The 20,914-nt window shown below is 35.9% G+C and overlaps 1 protein-coding gene across 1 annotated transcript; it reads right to left on the bottom strand.

The window, feature by feature from the left end:
* Nucleotides 1–4,254: 4,254 nt before the first annotated feature.
* LOC124989185 (protein LEG1 homolog) lies at nt 4,255–19,415 on the bottom strand. The gene is given in 6 exon segments (XM_047559162.1): nt 4,255–4,359; nt 5,267–5,346; nt 7,004–7,114; nt 7,834–7,920; nt 19,116–19,202; nt 19,205–19,415. Coding segments are annotated over 6 exon segments (681 nt in total).
* Nucleotides 19,416–20,914: the final 1,499 nt, after the last annotated feature.

Here is a 20,914-nt window from a genome sequence, read left to right as displayed (position 1 = left end):
TCTGAAATACTGATTTTTATCAGGAGTTTTATTATTTTATGAAAGAACAAACTCAGATCTTCATTCTTCTATTCTGGAAATGTTCCTGGATTATTTTTTTCCTGATAGATGAAAAATGGAGTTAGGTAGAGAAAATTATCTAATTTTCTACAACTGATAATAGGCAAATCTAGGATTTAAGACATGATATTCTGGTTCTAGGGGCATATATTTAGTTACTTATCCAGTATGTTTTGGAATAGAAATCACTTTATATTCATCTCTTTTTCTCTGGCATAAGTTATATTATAGATGTTACATGTATTTATCATATTGGGTTCTGCTATTCATCCCATTTTACTCGTGCTAAATGGATTATAGACTTCTCAAGTCCAATGGAGACAGGATTTAATACTCAGATTGCTCTGACACTAAAAAATAAATGAACTTAAACTCTAAAAAAGTATTTCTATCAAAGAATGATTAATATGTTAACAAACCAAATATGACAACATCTAAATTTATAAACTATAAGACTTATTATCAGGACTTGAGATTTGCATAGTATTAACATGCATGATACCTACCTCCCATCGAAGGGTAACTTTGGAAGGAATATTGGCAGCATGACAATCATACAGTGAAGTAATTTTTCAGCAGTTAATAAAGTGTGGTATTTTAAACAAAACTAGTACTAAATAAGTTCATAAATTTATCATATTACAAAAAAATTGCCAAATAATAAAATTTTGTCTAGATTCTTAAGCATAAAAATGATAGAAGACCTTTAAGGTAAAGATGGATATTTGAATACATGCATCTCTTTTAGCTCCCTGAGCAACCAAAGCGGTAGGGAAATGGAAGAAACAATTACATGACCGTTAGGATTGAAAATCAAATGGATGAGCAACAAAGGGTTTAGCAGGTCCTGGAAGTCTCAGCTAAAGCAGCAATGGAGAAAATATACACTATATGTTGTGTAGAATTCTCAAAACAATTGTGTGTTATCAAGTGACTCAGATTTAGGAGCAAGGGTGAATTTCTGAAAAAAGGAAGCATTCTTTGAAAAGCTGCTAAAAAGCAGGCAGATTCAAAGGGTCCTACTGAGCTGCTGTACAGCGATGAGTTGATTATCTGGACTTCAAAGCAGTGGGTTTTGAATTGCATTAAATTGGGCACAAATGAAAGCAACAACAAGCTGGAGATTGAGGTCTTAAGTGAACATAGACACTTCTCTCACTGGACTGTCATCATGCTCTGAGTTGGGTCTTCCCTCTTAAAACAGGAAATGGGAGATATATGGTAAGTTCAACTAACTCAGGGAGAAAGGCATAAACTTAGTGAAAGAAAAGTTACTCGGTTTAATTGCCCAGATCCACCTATGCTCTACACTACAACAGTAAGCAAGCATTAGTTATGCTCAAGAGATTTGAGACTGATCCTTAATGCTCCTATTTTAAATATCTAGGAGTTAGCATAAATAAAACATACCACACAAAACAAATAATGAAAAGCAACAGAAAATACTGGAGAACAAACAACTATCGCTAATATTCTGATATTCACAGAGGTATGAAAAGTAATTGCAAGGGAAAAGCAATAGCGAGTTACTATAAAAATCCTCATAGATATTGATTCTTTGAAATCAGAAATAGTACAGTAAGTAAAATATTAACAATGGAGTTAGAAGATAAAGTGGAAATTTGGTAGGAAGTTGGGAAAGACAAGAATGTGGAAAATGAGTGAAAATTTTACTTAAATTAGAGCTGTTAAATAGGAGATTCAACAAAGAAATAATGTTGAATATTATAGATTCAACATTCTATAACGATGAGAGAAAACATTTTAGATAGACTATGCATTACTTAAAGTGAATGAAAAATAATATAGTAAGATAGAACTAATTGAAATTTCAGAAGCTGTGTGGAAAAAATACCCTACAATATTCTGGAAGGACAAGATATATTGAGAGGGTCAGTAAACATAATAATTCAGACTTGTTAATAGCTAAAATTTAATGGAAACATTTTTCTATATCTGAAATAAAAATATTTTAAATCTGGGACTGTATAATCAGCCAAATAATGTTGAGCACCATGGTGGAATAAAGCTATTTTGAAATCTACAAAGATTCTATTTTACCTACCATCAACCCTTCTTCTCCACTCAGAAATAGCAAGCAACTAAATGAGGGAGAAAACTAAAAAAAGTTTGACAGAAAACACAGTAAATAAGATATGAGGAGAATGTTTGTTTACTTTATCTGATAAAAGTTATGGTGTATTTCAGTTCATTTTCTAAAACTCTTTATGCAATAAAATCTATCTTATATTTTTGCATCAAAAACTGATTATCTAATTCACTCTTTTGCACATCAGAGCCTTCAGTAACTGGTACTAATTGGTTAACCTATATCCAAAGAGGAAGAAGATCTGTGGTTGACATTGACCTTTGGACAACAATATGCAAAAGCATAGTTTCATAAATAAATAAATAAATAAATAAATAATAATGAGGATAAAAGCATGGGCTTTTGAGCCAGGCAACACTTCAAATACTTTCTGCTACTGATTATCTGTGCAACTTCAGAAGAGTTACTACATATCAAAATGTATTGTAAGAACAAAGTGAGAGATGATAAGAAAATTCATAGTACAGATTCTGGCACATATACTTACTTCTATTACAAAAAAAAAAATACAAACAAAAAAACCAAAAAACTTTACATGGCTAGAGATTGACATCTATGTAGAATCATATAAGAAAGACAGAAGTTCAAGAAATAAAGTAAATACGTTGGTTTAAAAAAATAATTCTTAATTGTACTTATATATGTAGGTCTTTACTAGGAACAGGGAAAGAGAGTTTCCCCCGAGGTAGTGTGGGAAAAAAACAAACCATCCATCTTTAAATAATGTGGATCTTGTTTCATCTTTGATTATTTATAAATTTGGTCTATCCAAAAATTGGTTAAATATTTCCAAATTAGTTACATTCCATAAGAATAAATAAAATTAATATGAAAAAATAAGAAAGTATGAGAAATAAATGATGGAAATGATATCTGCTTCTGAGTCTCAACTTGGTAACTTTATTCAGATGATTCAATTCAGTACATACATGAAAATCAGTCCCTGAGCTCTGAACTTCTACAAATTTTTGCAAGATAAGCAGATATTGATGTTGCTCCTGACAGCCTGGCTTATATCCCCTTTAGGAATCAATTAATTTAGTTCTGAATTTTTCATTTCGAATACTGAGTGTGAATTTCACTACCCTTGAGAGATGCAAACTTCTAGATAGCTGTCATTTTTTAAGTGATAGGGAAAGCCTATATATGAAAAAATAGTTTTTTTCTAAACTATTTTCTATAATGACTTGCTCTAAGATCTAGTCTTGATGTTGGCAACCACTTCAATACTTGTTGGCTAATAACCTCACTTTTCTTTGTAGTCATCAGAAATAGATTGAGCAGTTCATTATAATTCATTTCAAAGATATGCCATTGTAGAATATGAACATCTGCTCTTTAAATGGATACTGAGATAAAATACACGAAGCTATGTAAGCTTCCTGACTCTGATTTGTTTATCTAAAGTGGATATAGGGTCATAGGGTCGGGTGGTTAATAAGAAATCCCCAACCACAAATGCTGTGTTTATAAATAGTCCTATAACTAATCACACATTCTTCCTTTTTTTCTACCTGTTGTCTCATTCTGGATAGAAGATACCATTCCTAACACAGTGTTTTTTGCTTTCTACCAAGTCATGCTCTCTTTTTCAATTTCATTTGCTATGCAATGGGGAGAAATTTGACCTTATCTTAGATGTCTGTTATAATAAAAGAGATGGTGATTTGTTATTTCCTTCCGAATATGTGTTAGTCAAGCTGTAGTCTCTGATCAAAATGGAGCAGAGATTCTATTACTATGTCCTTTTGTTTTATAGATCCTAATTTGTGTTTAAACAGCTTTTAACAACAACAACAACAAAAAAGATTCTCTTTTTACTTCTGGCTATGTTTTGTTTTATTATTTTTATTTCGTTATACTTTGGGGGCACAAGTCCATTGTTCTTATTTTTTCCCTCCTACTATGAAATACTTTTTGAATTTATCCAGCAAAATGTTTCTTGTCAGTTTTCTTTTTATCGTGATACTACTCATGGTCAACATATGGGTAAAAAAGTAAATTGATAAAGAATTCAATGAAAAAGATAGTAAAAGATGGGACCATTGTTATTGTCTTATAATAAACTAGCAATAGGTTTGTTCTTACCTACTCTGAAAATTCTTACGAGAAACCTTCAGGGATGAAACGTGTGCAGCCCACATATACTTCAACAGGTCATCAATGGTACTAGAAGGTGACATTGCACACTAGAAGGAAGGAAGCCAAGAAGGAAGGTGTTATTAATTTTTAGGAAATTACACAATTTTTCTTCTTGAAGAACAATGGTATTTACAAAAAATGTTTTTTAATTTGCTAAATGAAAGGAGAATATTGTTTTAAAGAGTTAAGGTATGACAGGTTTAATGCTTGATACTTTCCAAAGTGTTTAACATTAGTAATATTAATTAATAATGATAATGAATATACCTAAAAGAAATAAAGCAAGATTTTTAAACATTTTTGAACTATTCAAAATTTTACATTGCTCAAAGCCAGACCTTTAGTACTTCATTTGTTTTTCTCTGGCCATGCAATGAAGTTTCCAAGTCTAAGGTGTCAGAAGTGGGGGGAAGAATAGGAGCATGTGATCTAATCATATGCAATAAAATGATCACTTCTCAGAAGGAAACTTGATCTTTGGCCATGCACTTCTTCATCCATGATACATTACTTTGGGCATCAACATTTAATTCTGATTGCCAAATGATCATTTCAGTCCACTCATAGGTGATTGGTTATCAAGAAATGAAATAGGATTATCAAATGCATGAACTATTCTAAAATTCTGTATTATATGAATTATTGCTCACTTACCTGAAATTAGGATGAACCAGAGCACTTTATGTACCATAAAGTCATAATTTCTGTGGTCACACATCTGTGTAATTTATTGGTGTTAGAAGAGTACATAAAGTCTGCTCAGTAACGTGTTGGGAATAAGGATGCTGATGAGATATGATGTTAGGTGGCAATCTAGTCCTAGTAATATTACTAACATCATCATTTTGGAAATTATTTCTTAGCAATATATCGTTCAGTGTATAAAAATACTACATAAAATAACAAAATCTGACTATCTTTGAAGATTACTAATTAGAATGTTAAAAAAACAACCTTGTAAAATTTATTCCACATTTTCATTGCTTCTGGAAAAGATGAGTTACAGCCGGAAACATTATGACAAAAATTTGTCTGTCCTATTGGTTATGCTTTCTATGGATAGGCAGAATTAATATCGTCAAAATGGCTATACTACCTAAAGTTCTATACAGATTCAATGCAATTCCAATTAAAATCCCAATGATGTACCTCGCAGAAATAGAGCAAGCAATTATGAAATTCATCTGGAAGAATAAAAAACCTAGAATAGCTAAAGCAATCCTCAGTAGCAAGAGCGAAGCAGGGGGTATTGCAATACCAGATCTTCAACTCTACTACAAAGCAATAGTAACAAAAACGGCATGGTATTGGTACCAAAATAGACAGGTAGATCAATGGTACAGAATAGAGGACATGGACACAAACCCAAATAAATACAATTTTCTCATACTAGACAAAGGTTCCAACAATATGCAATGGAGAAAAGATAGCCTCTTCAACAAATGGTGCTGGGAAAACTGGAAAACTATATGCAATAGAATGAAACTAAACCCCTATCTCTCACCCTACACAAAACTCAACTCAAAATGGATCAAGGACCTCGGAATCAGACCAGAGACCCTGCATCTTATAGAAGAAAAAGTAGGTCCAAATCTTCAACTTGTTGGCTCAGGATCAGATTTCCTTAACAGGACTCCCATAGCACAAGAAATAAAAGCAAGAATAAACAACTGGGATAGATTCAAACTAAAAAGCTTTCTCTCAGCAAAGGAAACTATCAGAAATGTGAAGAGAGAGCCTACAGAGTGGGAGAATATCTTTGCCAACCATACCTCAGATAGAGCGCTAATTTCCAGAATCTATAAAGAACTCAAAAAACTCTACACGAAGAATACAAATAATCCAATCAACAAATGGGCTAAGGAAATGAACAGACACTTCACAGAAGAAGATGTACAAGTAATCACCAGATATATGAAAAAATGTTCAACATCCCTAGTAATAAGGGAAATGCAAATCAAAAATACCCTAAGATTTCATCTCACCCCAATTAGAATGGCGATTATCAAGAATACAAGCAACAATAGGTGTTGGCAAGGATGTGGTGAAAAAGGAACACTCATACATTGCTGGTGGGGTTGCAAATTAGTGCAACCACTCTGGAAAGCAGTGTGGAGATTCCTCAGAAAGCTTGGAATGGAAACACCATTTGACCCAGCTATCCCACTCCTTGGCCTATACCCAAAGGACTTAAAATCAGCATACTACAGAGATACAGCCACATCAATGTTCATTGCTGCTCAATTCACCATAGCCAGATTGTGGAACCAACCTAGATGCCCTTCAGTTGATGAATGGATAAAGAAACTGTGGCATATTTATACAATGGAATATTACTCCGCAATGAAGAATGATAAAATTATGGCATTTGTAGGCAAATGGTCGAAATTGGAGAATATCATGCTAAGTGAGATAAGCCAATCTCAAAAAACTAAAGGACAAATGATCTCGCTGATAAGCGGATGAGGACATATAATGGGGGGTGGGACGGGCTAGCATTAGGTTTAGGGTTAGGTTTAGAGTTAGGCTAAGGAGAGCAGTAAGAATGAAGGAAAGAAGGACTGTGTAGAGGGAAAAGAGGGGTGGGAGGGGTGGGAGGGGTGGGAGGGGTGGGGGGGAGGGGAAAAATATAATAAACATCATTACCCTATGTAAACGTAAAAAAAAATAAAAAAAAAATAAAAAAAAAATTTGTCTGATCCTTGGATGGTGGCAGAAGAATGACAGTATCTGGTGATGTTCCCAGTACGCCAGAATCAAGAGCAGCAAGGAAGGGCATTATGGAGAGGTAATAATTAAGGTCTGTATAATCAAAAAAGTTACTATTAGTGTTGCCGGTATAGAAAAGAAGCTGTTTTTAGATAAAGAAATCTATCATAAAAATTCCACAGATATATAGATATGTGGTAAAACTTAAGCATTAATTTTGAGCACATTGGAAATTGTATCAAAATTTCTCTAAGGATCATATGCAATACTAATATCCTACTTAAGAAAACCTACTCCAATGAAGAAAAATGGATTTATGCTGTAGACATTATTTTAAATCACAATAATACAAATTGATGGCATTTTAAATGCTAAATTCCAAAGCACAAGTAAAAAGGAAAAAAATGATAATTTTATAGATAGCTCTACTTCCCATTTTTCCAGAAGTTTTTAATTCTAAATTTGAGTCTAACTTATCTTCAGATATTATAATATAGAGATTTTTCTTGTTAACAAAATTTTATTTTATGACATGACATGTATTTCTACTGTTGTCCTATGCATTTAGAACAAGTTTTGAGATTACTAGTCTCTTCCAATTGACATTTTCATAAATGAACACACTGAGGAGCAAATTTTAAAAATATCTATTTAAAAATTCATTTCAAAACATTCAGAACATTTAGGTCAAACAATTGCCTTTTGAAAAGCAGGAATTAGAGTTTGGTTATTTGCTTTTGTAATTGGGATTCTAGCTTGAATTGATTCTTTATAGAAAGTCATCAATTTGAGGTTTGTTACATTAAACTCACCAGCCCACCAACTGTCCACAGAGATGCACAGAGGATCCCCAGAGTTGTGGCCACAGTTAGTCCTATGGGTGGGATCAACTAGTCTACCTAGAAAACAGAAGATGCAGAGTTAGATTTATTAGAACCACTTCTAACCAGCATACACAAAACTTAACTATATATAAAGAAATCTATCATAAAAATTCCACAGATATAGAAATACATGGTAAAACTTAAGCATTAACTTAAGCATTAATTTTGAGCACATTGGAAATATATATTTATATATAGTTAAGTGTTGATCCTGACTCCTAGGCAATAGTTTTTAAATCTTGGTACTTCTTGTCTCTTCTACTTAATAAGTTCTTTATTCTGTATTAACTCAAAGTTAAGGAGTCCATATCCAGGTGTGTTAAAAATATCTGGATTTCCTTTGCCTTAAGTCAAATTTCTTTCCATTGCTTATTCACAGTTTGACTTTGGAAGGATAAGTTCTCTAAGCCTTAATATTTGAATCTATATACTAAGGATCTAGAAAAAAATTACCTCTGAGGGTTGGGGAGTATTATATGAAGACAGACATACAAAATGCCCAAAGCAGTGAACATATGCTCCATAAATATTAGCCATTATTCTATTTTGTTTTCCTTTCTTTTCAGAACCTTCTTTTATCTCTTACTTTCAAAATTTCCCTGGCTCATTCCACATTTGGTTTTGTTATCAGATGTACCTTCTGCATATACTCTCTACATATCCCTTTAGTTATCTTCTGAGTCCATGCCCATCCTTCCCCTTCCATGAGTTTCCATACTTGGCTTCTGCTCACTAATCTTGCTAACCCCTTGTTTTAACCTCTAGCTTCTCCCAGTGTTTTGACTCCACTCTTGTCCCTCCAGTCTCTCTCTTATCCAATCCTTGCTCTCCCATGGGGTACTTCCATTTGTTTTCTCCTAACAACTTTTTTTCTAACATATTTGGATTTTTCTTCATTTTCCATTCTTTCCCCCAATATTGTATTCTTTTCCTCTCAGCAGTCCACCTGTGTTTCTCATGAACCTATATTATTTCCTTTTTGTTTTGTCTTTCTACATTCTCTCTTGACTTTTCTTGTCCTACTTACCTTTAAGTGGGCAAGAGTAAAGAGCTGGATAGTTTTGCTAATGGATGTAATTTCTTAAAATTATTATTTTTTTAAACTGGAATACTATTTAATTGAATATTACAGGAAACACTTCTTTCTTAGCTCTTAGGTTTTGTTTCATTGGTGATGTTTTGAACCTGTTTTTAAGACTCTCCCTTTTAAATTAATTCTCAGCAGGTTCACCCACTACTCTTACCTAACAATTGCCTTATGCTGCTCACTTTCATATCTTGACCTCTGAATCCTTATTATACTCAATTCCCATTTTTGTTAAATTTCCACAGAGTTTCTCCATTGGTGATTCCATGCCATCTCCAACAAAATGTCTGAGACCTGGTTCTTGATCTGGAGAGCCAAGCAATGCTACTTGTAAACTTGATGTTTTTGTTATTAGTCTGTTTGTTTTTGGCAGAGCAGTTTCCCTTTCATTCTTAATGTCCTCAGCCACTCCTCTCCCTTCTTATAGCCAGCATGGGCCCATTTTCTTGGAAGACTTTTTTGCTAGCCATCCCATGGAAAGAAATACATTGCTCTCAATTAACTTGACCAAGAGCTGTATTTTGTCATATCTTTTAAGAACAAAAATTATGCGATAATTACTGCTATTCAAACCCAAATTCTTGCCCTGTATTTATCCTACTTTCCAGTTATATTATTTTCCTAGCATAAGTTATACATCTTTCATACTCCCAATGTTTTCCTTTTGCTCTCTTTTTCTTTCCTACATTCCAAACAAATTTCAAACACTTTTCTTTTGTTCATTCTATTCTTTTTTTTTTTTCCTTTTTTTTTTTATTATAAAATTGTAAACAAATGGGATACATGTTGTTTCTCTGTCTGTACATGGCGTAAAGGCATACCATTTGTGTAATCATAAATTTACATAGGGCAATGTTGTTTGATTCATTCTGTCATTTTTTCCCTTCCCCCCCTCCCCTCCCACCCTTCCCCTCCATCTACACAGTCCTTCCTTCCTCCATTCCTGTCCCCCTCCCTAAACCCAACTCCAACCCCAACACTAACCCTTCCCACGCCCCATTATGTGTCATCATCCACTTATTAGCGATATCATTCTTCCTTTGGTTTTTTGAGATTGGCTTATCTCACTTAGCATGATATTCTCTAGTTTCATCCATTTGCCTGCAAATGCCATAATTTTATCGTTCTTTATGGCTGAGTAATATTCCATTGTATATATATATACCACATTTTCTTTATCCATTCATCAATTGAAGGACATCTAGGTTGGTTCCACAATCTGGCTATTGTGAACTGAGCAGCTATGAACATTGATGTGGCTGTATCTCTGTAATATGCTGATTTTAAGTCCTTTGGGTATAGGCCAAGGAGTGGGATAGCTGGGTCAAATGGTGTTTCCATTCCAAGTTTTCTAAGGAATCTCCACACTGCTTTCCAGAGTGGCTGCACTAATTTGCAGCCCCACCAGCAATGTAAGAGTGTACCTTTCTCCCCACATCCTCGCCAACACCTGTTGTTGGTTGTATTCTTGATAATTGCCATTCTAATTGGGGTGAGATGGAATCTTAGGGTGGTTTTGATTTGCATTTCTCTTATTACTAGAGATGTTGAACATTTTTCCATATGTTTGTTGATTGCTTGTATATCTTCTTCTGTGAAGTGTCTATACATTTCGTTAGCCCATTTGTCGATTGGATTATTTACATTCTTGGTGTAGAGTTTTTTGAGTTCTTTATAGATTCTGGAGATTAGTGCTCTATCTGAAGTATGATTGGCAAAGATTTTCTCCCACTCTGTAGGCTCTTTCTTTGCATTACTGATAGTTTCCTTTGCTGAGAGAAAGCTTTTTAGTTTGAATCTATCCCAGTTATTAATTCTTGCTTTTATTTCTTGTGCTATGGGAGTCCTGTTGAGGAAGTCTGGTCCTAAGCCAACATGTTGAAGCTCTGGACCTACTTTTTCTTCTATAAGATGCAAGGTCTCTGGTCTGATTCCGAGATCCTTAATCCATTTTGAGTTTAGTTTCGTGCATGGTGAGAGATATGGGTTTAGTTTCATTCTGTTGCATATGGATTTCCAATTCTCCCAGCACCATTTGTTGAAGAGGCTATCTTTTCTCCATTGCATATTGTTGGAACCTTTGTCTAGTATGAGAAAATTGTATTTATTTGGGTTTGTGTCCGTGTCCTCTATTCTGTACCATTGATCCACCTTTCTATTTTGATACCAATACCATGCCGTTTTTGTTACTATTGCTTTGTAGTAGAGTTGAAGATCTGGTATTGCGATACCCCCTGCTTCACTCTTTCTGCCAAGGATTGCTTTAGCTATTCTGGGTTTTTTATTCTTCCAGATGAATTTCATAATTGCTTGCTCTATTTCTGTAAGGTACATCATTGGGATTTTAATTGGAATTGCATTGAATCTGTATAGCACTTTTGGTAGTATGGCCATTTTGACAATATTAATTCTTCCTATCCAAGAACATGGGAGATCTTTCCATCTTCTAAGGTTTTCTTTAATTTCTTTCTTTAGTGTTCTGTAGTTCTCATTGTAGAGGTCTTTCACCTCTTTTGTGAGATTGATTCCCAAGTACTTTATTTTTTTCGAAGCTATTGTGAATGGGGTAGTTTTCCTAATTTCTCTTTCTGAAGATTCATGGCTTATATATAAAAATGCCTTCAATTTATGTGCATTGATCTTATATCCCGCTACTTTACTGAAATCACTTATGAGATCTAAAAGTTTTCTGGTGGAATTTCCTGGTTCCTCTAAGTATACCATCATATCATCAGCAAATAGGGATAGTTTGAGTTCTTCTTTTCCTATTCGTATCCCTTTAATTTCTTTGGTCTGTCTAATTGCTCTGGCTAGAGTTTCAAGGACGATATTGAATAGAAGTGGTGAAAGAGGGCATCCCTGCCTTGTTCCAGTTTTTAGAGGGAATGCTTTCAGTTTTTCACCATTTAGAATGATATTAGCAATGGGTTTAGCGTAGATGGCCTTTACAATGTTAAGGAATGTTCCCACTATCCCTATTTTTTCTAGTGTTTTGAGCATGAAGGGGTGCTGTATTTTATCAAATGCTTTTTCTGCATCTATCGAAATAATCATGTGATTCTTGACTTTAAGTCTATTGATATGGTGAATGACATTTATTGATTTTCTGATGTTGAACCAACCTTGCATCCCTGGGATGAAACCCACTTGATCATGGTGCACTATCTTTTTAATATGTTTTTGTATGCGATTTGCTAAAATTTTGTTTAGAATTTTTGCGTCGATGTTCATTAAGGATATTGGTCTGAAATTTTCTTTCCTCGATGTGTCTCTGTCTGGTTTAGGAATCAGGGTAATATTGGCTTCATAGAATGAGTTTGGGAGAGTTCCCTCCTCTTCTATTTTCTGGAATACTTTGAGAAGTATTGGAATGAGTTCTTCTTTAAAAGTTTTGTAGAACTCGGCTGAGAACCCATCTGGTCCTGGACTTTTCTTTGTTGGTAGGCTTTTGATGACTTCTTCTATTTCATTACTTGAAATTGGTCTATTTAAATTGTGTATGTCCTCCTCGTTCAGTTTAGGCAATTCATATGTCTCTAGAAACCTGTTGATGTCTTCGAAATTTTCTATTTTGTTGGAGTATAGGTTTTCAAAATAGCTTCTAATTATGTTTTGTATTTCGGTCGTGTCTGTTGTGATATTTCCTTGTTCATTCCGAATTTTAGTGATTTGGGTTTTCTCTCGTCTTCTCTTTGTTAGTGTGGCTAAAGGTTTATCAATTTTGTTTATTTTTTCGAAGAACCAACTATTTATTTTGTCAATTTTTTGTATTGTTTCTTTCGTTTCAATTTCGTTGATTTCAGCTCTCAGTTTAACTATTTCCTGTCTTCTACTACTTTTGGTGTTATTCTGTTCTTCTTTTTCTAGGGCTTTGAGCTGTAGTGTTAGGTCATTTATTTTTTGAGTTTTACTTCCTTTATTAAATGCGCTCCATGAAATAAATCTTCCTCTAAGTACCGCTTTCATAGTGTCCCAGAGATTTTGATATGTTGTTTCTTTGTTCTCGTTTACCTCTAAGAATTTTTTAATTTCCTTCCTAATATCTTCTGTTATCCATTCATCATATAGTAGCATATTGTTTAATCTCCAGGTGTTGGAGTAGTTTCTGTTTTTACTCTTTCATTAATTTGTAACTTCAATCCATTATGATCTGATAGAATACAAGGTAGTGTCTCTATCTTATTGTATTTGCTGACATTAGCTTTGTGGCATAATATATGGTCTATTTTAGAGAAGGATCCATGTGCTGCTGAGAAGAAAGTGTATTCGCTCTTGGTTGGATGGTATATTCTATAAATGTCTGTTAAGTCTAAATTATTGATTGTGTTGTTGAGATCTATGGTTTCTTTGTTCAATTTTTGTTTGGAAGATCTGTCCAGTGGTGAAAGAGGCGTGTTAAAATCACCTAGTATTATTGTGTTATGGTCTATTTGGTTTCTAAAATTGAGAAGGATTTGTTTAACATACATGGATGAGCAACTGTTTGGGGCATAGATGTTTATGATTGTTATATCTTGCTGATTTATGCTTCCCTTAAGCAGTATGAAATGTCCTTCTTTATCCCTTCTAACTTACATTGGCTTGAAGTCCACATTATCTGAAATGAGGATGGATACTCCAGCTTTTTTGCTGAGCCCATGTGCATGGAATGTTTTTCCCCATCCTTTCACCTTTAGTCTATGGGTATCTCTTTCTATGAGGTGAGTCTCTTGCAGGCAACATATTGTTGGATCTTTCTTTTTAATCCAATCTGCCAGTCTGTGTCTTTTGATTGATGAATTCAGGCCATTAACATTCAGGGTTATTATTGAGATATGATTTGTATTCCCAGTCATTTGGTTCATATTTAAAATTTTTGACACATCTTGGTTCCTCCTTTATTTGACAGTTCCTTTAGGATAATTCCTCCCCTTGCTGATTTGCTTCTTTGTTTTTTATCTCTTCCTCATGAAATATTTTGCTGAGAATGTTCTGTAATGCTGGCTTTCTTTTTGTAAATTCTTTTAGCTTTTGTTTATCGTGGAATGATCTTATTTCATCGTCAAATTTGAAGGTAAGTTTTGCTGGGTATAAGATTCTTGGTTGGCATCCATTTTCTTTTAGGGCTTGAAAAATGTTGTTCCAGGCCCTTCTAGCTTTTAGGGTCTGGATTTAAAAATCTGCTGATATCCGTATTGGCTTCCCCCTGAATGTAATTTGGTTCTTTTCTCTCACAGCCTTTAAAATTCTGTCTTTATTTTGTATGTTAGGTATTTTCATTATAATGTGCCTTGGTGTGGGTCTGTTGTAATTTTGTGTATTTGGAGTCCTATAAGCCTCTTGGACTTGATTTTCCATTTCATTCTTCAGATTTGGGAAATTTTCTGATATTATTTCTTCAAATAGATTGTTCATTCCTTTGGTTTGTTTCTCTAAGCCTTCCTCAATCCCAATAATTCTCAAATTTGGCCTTTTCATGATATCCCATAGTTCTTGGAGATTCTGTTCATGATTTCTCACCATCTTCTCTGTTTGTTCAACTTTGTTTTCGAGGTTAAATATTTTGTCTTCAATATCTGAAGTTCTGTCTTCCAGCTGTTCTATCCTATTGGTTATGCTTTCTATGGAGTTCTTAATTTGGTTTATTGTTTCCTTCATTTCAAGGATTTCTGTTTGGTTTTTTTTCAATATCTCTAACTCTTTATTGAAATGATCTTTTGCTTCCTGAATTTGCTCTCTTAACTGTTGATTGGTGCGATCGTTCAATGCCTGCATTTGCTCTTTCATCTCATCGTTTGCTTCCCTAATCATTTTAATTATATACATTCTGAACTCCCTTTCTGTCATTTCTTCTGCCATGCTGCCGTTGGATTTTATTGATGTAACATCTAGATTCGTTTGGGGCATTTTCTTCCCTTGTTTTCTCATATTGTTCAGGGATCAGTGGGTCATTAAGATATTGCAGATTTCCTCTATCAACTTATAATGTCCCTGAAGATTGCTTGTATATCCCCTCTTATCCTTCAGTAGCCTGAAGTCTTGGAGGAGGTTGATAATGCAGAGCTCCACGAAGAAGCTGCCTCTCTAGGTGTGGTAACCCTCAGGTGGCGTATATTCCCTGCTAGTGGGCGGAGGTGCCTCCACTTGTTGACCAATGGTCATCCAATGGGGAAGTAGACTGTGGGCTGAGGCAAGGCCTGTTTGTGCCTATGTCTCTGGCTTTACCGTCCCTGTGGGAAAACCTCCCCCGGCCGGGAAGAGTCACTCGGTGGGGACGTCTCGCTAGTCAGTTGCCCTCCTAGAGGTTCCCCTCAATCTACAACTACCTCCTGGGCTGGGCTGTCTTCTTCTGCAACGATCCCAGGGGCCCGGACCTACGTCCTGGGCCTGGGAGCCTCACCCTTCGCAGGCGAGTCTCCTTAGGCTGCCTCTCCCAGAGAATCTGCCCGCAGCCCTGGAAACTTCGCTCCGCCCCTAGGCGTGTCTCTGTGCGGCTCTTCCAGCAAGAAGCCACCTAGCTCCTGGGACCCTGCTCTGCACCAATCGCCTGGCTATGCAGCCCCTCCCCTGAGCCACCACCTGGAGCCCCGTACAATAGCTCGGAGACACAGAGACCCGCCACACACCTCCTCCTCCGGACAGCCGCCCGGTTTCCGACGCAGTCACTAGGAATCCAAGCAACTCACTTCGGGTCTCCTCCTCCCGCCAACCACCCGTAACCCTAGGCAGTCACTCCAAGTCCAAGTGACCCGCCCTGTTTCTCCTCCTCCTCCTTGGGGTAGCCCCCCAGGTGTTCAGGAACGGTGGCTCCGAGACCAGGTGACTCACCACGCTCCTCCTCCAGGCAGGCCACCGGTGTTCAGGAGCGGTTGCTTTTAGTCCAATCAGCTCACCACTCGCCGCCTCCCCCTCTGGCAACCGCCTGTGGTTCTGATGCAGTCACTCCCAGGCTAAGCGTCCCACCGCTCTCCTCCTCCAGGCAGGCCACCAGTGTTCTGGAGCAGCTGCTCCGAGTTCAAACAGCTCGTCACGCAGCTCCTCCTTTGGCTACCGCCCGCAGCTCTGATGCAGCCACTCCCAGGTCAAGCAACACGCCGCGCTCCACCTCCTCCTCCGGGCAACCTCCCGGCACTCAGGAGCGCTCGCTCTGGGTTCAAACAGTTTACCACGCAGCTCCTCCTCTGGCAACCGCCCGTGGCTCTGATGCAGTCACTCCTAGACCCAAGCGACCCGCCGGGCCTCTCCTCCTCCTCCGGGCAACCCCCCGGTGTTCGGAAGCGGTCACTCTGGGTCCAAACAGCTCGCCACGCAGCTCCTCCCCAGGCAGCCACCCGGAGCCCCAGCGGCTGCTCGAGTCCAAGCGCTGTGCTGAGCCGCCTCCTCTACGATGATCCCAGTTGTCCGTGTTTACTGCTCCAGCGGGGGGAGGGGCGTCTCGCCGAGCAACTCCACTTCACAAATTCCCCGCGTTCCGGGGCTACTGCCCCATCCAGGACGCCTCCCCAACAGGAAAGACTCACCCAGCAGCTTTGAGTTGGTCCCAAGTCTCTCACTATCTCCTCTTTTGAATCTTGCGTCCTGGAGCAGCGTGAAATGCAGCCGCCCTCTAGTCCGCCATCTTGGCCCGCTCATTCTATTCTTAATCCATCAATATTTCATTCTTTTAAAAGATTCATTTCAAATTTTATTCTACTCCCAGATTTTTTAGTCCTGGAATGCTCTCACTTTTATTCAGTATCTTGTGCTTTGGCTCTTTATTGTCCTTTTGTTGTTTCACTTCTAACTTTCTTTCCCAAGGATTGTAAGCACTTGGAGGGAAATCATGAAATCCACCTCAAGTTCTTGTACACATGCTGTGGTCATCTCCTTGAATCTTTGATGATACTTGCTTTTAGCCATACTCCATACTCCTCATATTTTCTTCCCAGTTTCACATTTTTTCTGATTAAAGTTTCTGCTAAGCCATAAAAATGAATGAACTATTGATATATAACAGTAAAAATGCATGAAATGTCAACATATGATTCAAGATGGATGAATCTCAAAACATTCATGACAACTGAAATAAACCAGGCCAAAAAAGAGTACAGAGCTGTTCATGTGAAAATTCTAGATAATGCAATCTAATTGGTAGTGATAGAGACAGGTCAGTGGTACCCGTGAAGATGGAAAGTTGAATGGGGTGATTAATTGAAGCAGTGGAGGTTGGGGAAGTTACTGAAGGTAAGAATTCAAAAGGGAAAACATTTTTTTAGCATCATACCTTCAGTTATTATCAGTGGTGATGGATTCAGGGCCATATACATACCTCAAAATTCATCAAACAATACATTTTTAAATGTTTAATTTATTGTATATTTATTACACATTAATAAATACAGTTAATAAATATAAAGTTTAATAAATACACATTATTTATTATTATTTAATAAATACACATTAATAAATATAAAGTTTAAAAGCTCTGCTATGCAAACAAGAAACAAACTTTTTAAGTATTTAAGTATTGTGCAAGCATTTAATTGCTAAAGGGTTTAATTAAAATGCCTTAGTCTGACTTTGAAGACATCACTTAAGCTGGCTCTAATTGATTTTTTTAAATTTACTACTCACTAGTTGTTTCACACCCCAATTTCCATGCCAATCTATTCATCTTATTCCCAATACAACCTGATACCTTGCCATCTATCAAGTAGTATTCCAGCAATGTTTCCTGCAAGCTCTATGGTCCACTTCCTTCCCATCATTATCTTAGGCTGTGATTGTCACTCTTTCCTGAATTACTCTGGTTACTCACGGTCCTTACCTTGTCTTTGAGTTTCAGTATGGTGTTGAAGCAATACTTTTGTAGACTATTTTCAGTTTTTAATCCCGCTTTCATTTTCTCTGCTTGTATCGTTGAGTTCAACTCAGTAAAATACTAAGTAAAACCACTTGTTACGTGAAAATGAAAATTCGAAAGGCATCCAATCTAACATTCCACCTTCCCATTTGCTTTTTACTGAACCCAGAGTAAAAAAACTTTCCTGGGAGTTAGCATGTGCCCCATTCAAAGGCATTGTTTATTGTTTGCAAAGGGCCTTATGTTTGGGCTCCTCCTGAATTGTGTTTCGGAGTTCAAATATTTCTCTTTTCCATGCCAAGTTCAGTAAAAATAGTTATACCAGGTGTCAGGAGATCACCTGACAAGTGTGGGTGTAATTCCAGCCCAGGGTGTCATCACAGATCAGATCTTGCTGGTCTCTTCTCTTGTTTTTCCTACAATAGCAATCCTTTATTCATTGGGTACTTTCTGCCAGAACAGTTTCTGGAAGGTGATAGAGAAGGTTCCTTACTTCTTGAGTTTCATGGTTGACCAGAAAAAGGTAGCTTTGAATTTATGTTTTTGTCCCAAAACAAATCTCTACTCTAAATCCTAAGTGCAGACCCTACTTTTAAGAAAGGAATATTTGGAATGTTCTCCTACAAAGGTTTTGCTCTCCTGTGTCACTCTACCCTACTTAATAGCTAATCACACTTGAAGTTGTAGATGATGCAAACTAATTTTTTCTACTCTAATATATTTAATACATATCACCTAAATTGTTTTGCTCCTGCATCTAATTCTCAATGCTTAGAAATGAGTTTAGTTCTTAGAAGGACCTTGTTTAAAAATAGTTGATAGTGTGAACTAGGTCTAATATGCTGTACATCAGTGTGATAATCACCAGGACTTGCATATTTAAATTTAAATAAATTAAAATTAAATAAAATTAAGACTTCAATTCTGCACAAGTACTAGTCATTTCAGATGCTCAATAGCTACATGCAGGAGCATGTGAGCACAGTATGGCTTCTGCTTCTGTACTTTACAGTGGAAATATAGAAGATTTTCATCATTGCAAGCAATTTTTTTTGACAGTGCAGGTGGAAAACTTGTGCTTATGGAGATTCTAAAAATGCTTGGTAAAAAGGAATTCATGAAGAATGAGGGAAAAGATGAGGAGGAGTGTGAAATGAAAGGCAAAAAAAAGGAATATGAAGGAAAAAATTAAGGGAACGTCGATTATTTTTCAAAAAGAAAATCTTATTTACAGGCTACTATGTTCTAATTAATTTATGGCTAAATCAAAATGTCATTGTAATGAAAAAGATGAATTCTTACCTGTATGATATTGCCATCTATGATGTATAGGTAATCCCCCCAAAAAATTTTGTTCATTTTCTGGAGCAAATTTTTCAAAATATTTGGTGTCTGTGTCAATAGAATTTTATACATTCCTATTCTTTCAGAGTAATTCCAGGGGTTAATGATGTACTTTTCATTTTCTACATGATAGTCACTAAGCTGACCTGGGTTCTCCTTCCATAGAGGGGGAAACTCATCTGAGAAATTGGAAACTCCTGCTAAAGAAGCAGAAATACAACCAACTAACACACAGGCCCAGGAAGGACTGACGGTCATGGTGCACAAGATGGAGAATGAGATTATGGCAAGTCATTTATTGGGAAGTGGTGGAGAAAGTCATTATTATTTCGACCTCTGCCAATCAACACTTCATTCCCTTTCTTACAGGGTGGAGATAAGAATGTCACACCAAACATAATAGAGTACCTCACTTGCTAAATATCTCCTAGTTAAATAATGTTGACCTGGTATCAGTCTCGAGAATTTTTAGTAAGACTTGCTTTCTTTATAAGTTGTTTGCTCTACTATCTGGCAATAACTGATCCATTCCTTTCTAATAATTTACTTCATGTTCATTTTAACAAGTAAGTTAACAAAAATACATATTGAATACCATTCTTCTATTGCAAAAGACTAAAATTGGAAATAATGCAAATCCATTCAATGGAAATCCCTATTTTTTAAAAATTTTTATAATGTGAAGTCTTTTTTTATTCATTAATTCATTTATTTATATGTGGTGCTGAGAATCAAACCCAGTGCCTCACATGTGTTAGGCAAGTGCTCTACCACTGAGCCACAACCCCAGCCCTCTCTATTTTTTTTTAAAGAGGATGATGTGACCAATATTTGATAGTTTGTCAATATCCCCTAAAATATTATTAGTAAAAAGGTTACCAAACAGTAATAAGATACCTACAAATTCCATTTTTTTAGAAACGACAAAGTTGTGTTAATCATTTTCTTATTAATTCATTTTAGAGTGAGTTTAAATTTATCTTCAGAAGAAAATTGTAAAAATTATTTAAAAATATTGAGTAAGGAATCAAGGCTTGATGATGGAAAGCATAGCATTTATTTTAATTTAAAATTTTTTTCTGTGTACTTTCATCTTTAAAAATAGATGAAATTTAATATATTTGAAAATAAGCATAAATTGAAGCTATTAGAAAATGAAGACTTATGAAGAAACAAAGGTAATTAGTAATGGTATGGAGTGATTTTAAGTAGAAGAAATATGCTAGGTTTCAACTAATGTGTAAAAAATAATCACTTTCAAGGATACAAAAATCTTTATGTTAGGTTTATTCCTTGTCTTTATTTCCTTTAGTAAGCAAGGAGACATGGTGTATGGTTATTTTTCATTGCATTTTTCCAGGAAATGTTATTTCTATAAATATTCCTGGATTATTTCCCCAACCCTCATTCTTTTCTATGGAGATAAAGGAAGGTATTTAGACAATGATTGACAAGTAGTTGGAACTAATATGTCTGGTCTCCCATGACACCAGCATCTTGTATCTTTTCCTCTTATTTCCTGTGCATCCAGTAAATCAGCAATTTTATGAAAATGTCTATCTTTTGCAAGCTAAACTTTTCCTTGTGTTTGCTTTCTCAGCCCCAAAATAACACAAATAGAACAAACTTAAAAAAAGCCACAAATGAAGGTACAAAAATGGAAAATTAACTAGAAACCTACAAAAATGTTAATTGTATGTTTCAGTTGAAATACAATGAAATTTATCACTTTCCTGCATAATATAAAATCATAACAA

Source organism: Sciurus carolinensis, chromosome 7 (genome assembly GCF_902686445.1).
Source record: "Sciurus carolinensis chromosome 7, mSciCar1.2, whole genome shotgun sequence".
Classification (NCBI taxonomy): Eukaryota; Metazoa; Chordata; class Mammalia; order Rodentia; family Sciuridae; genus Sciurus; species Sciurus carolinensis.
Note: the sequence above shows the minus strand (reverse complement) of the source record. Positions and strands in the feature narration are given on the sequence as shown.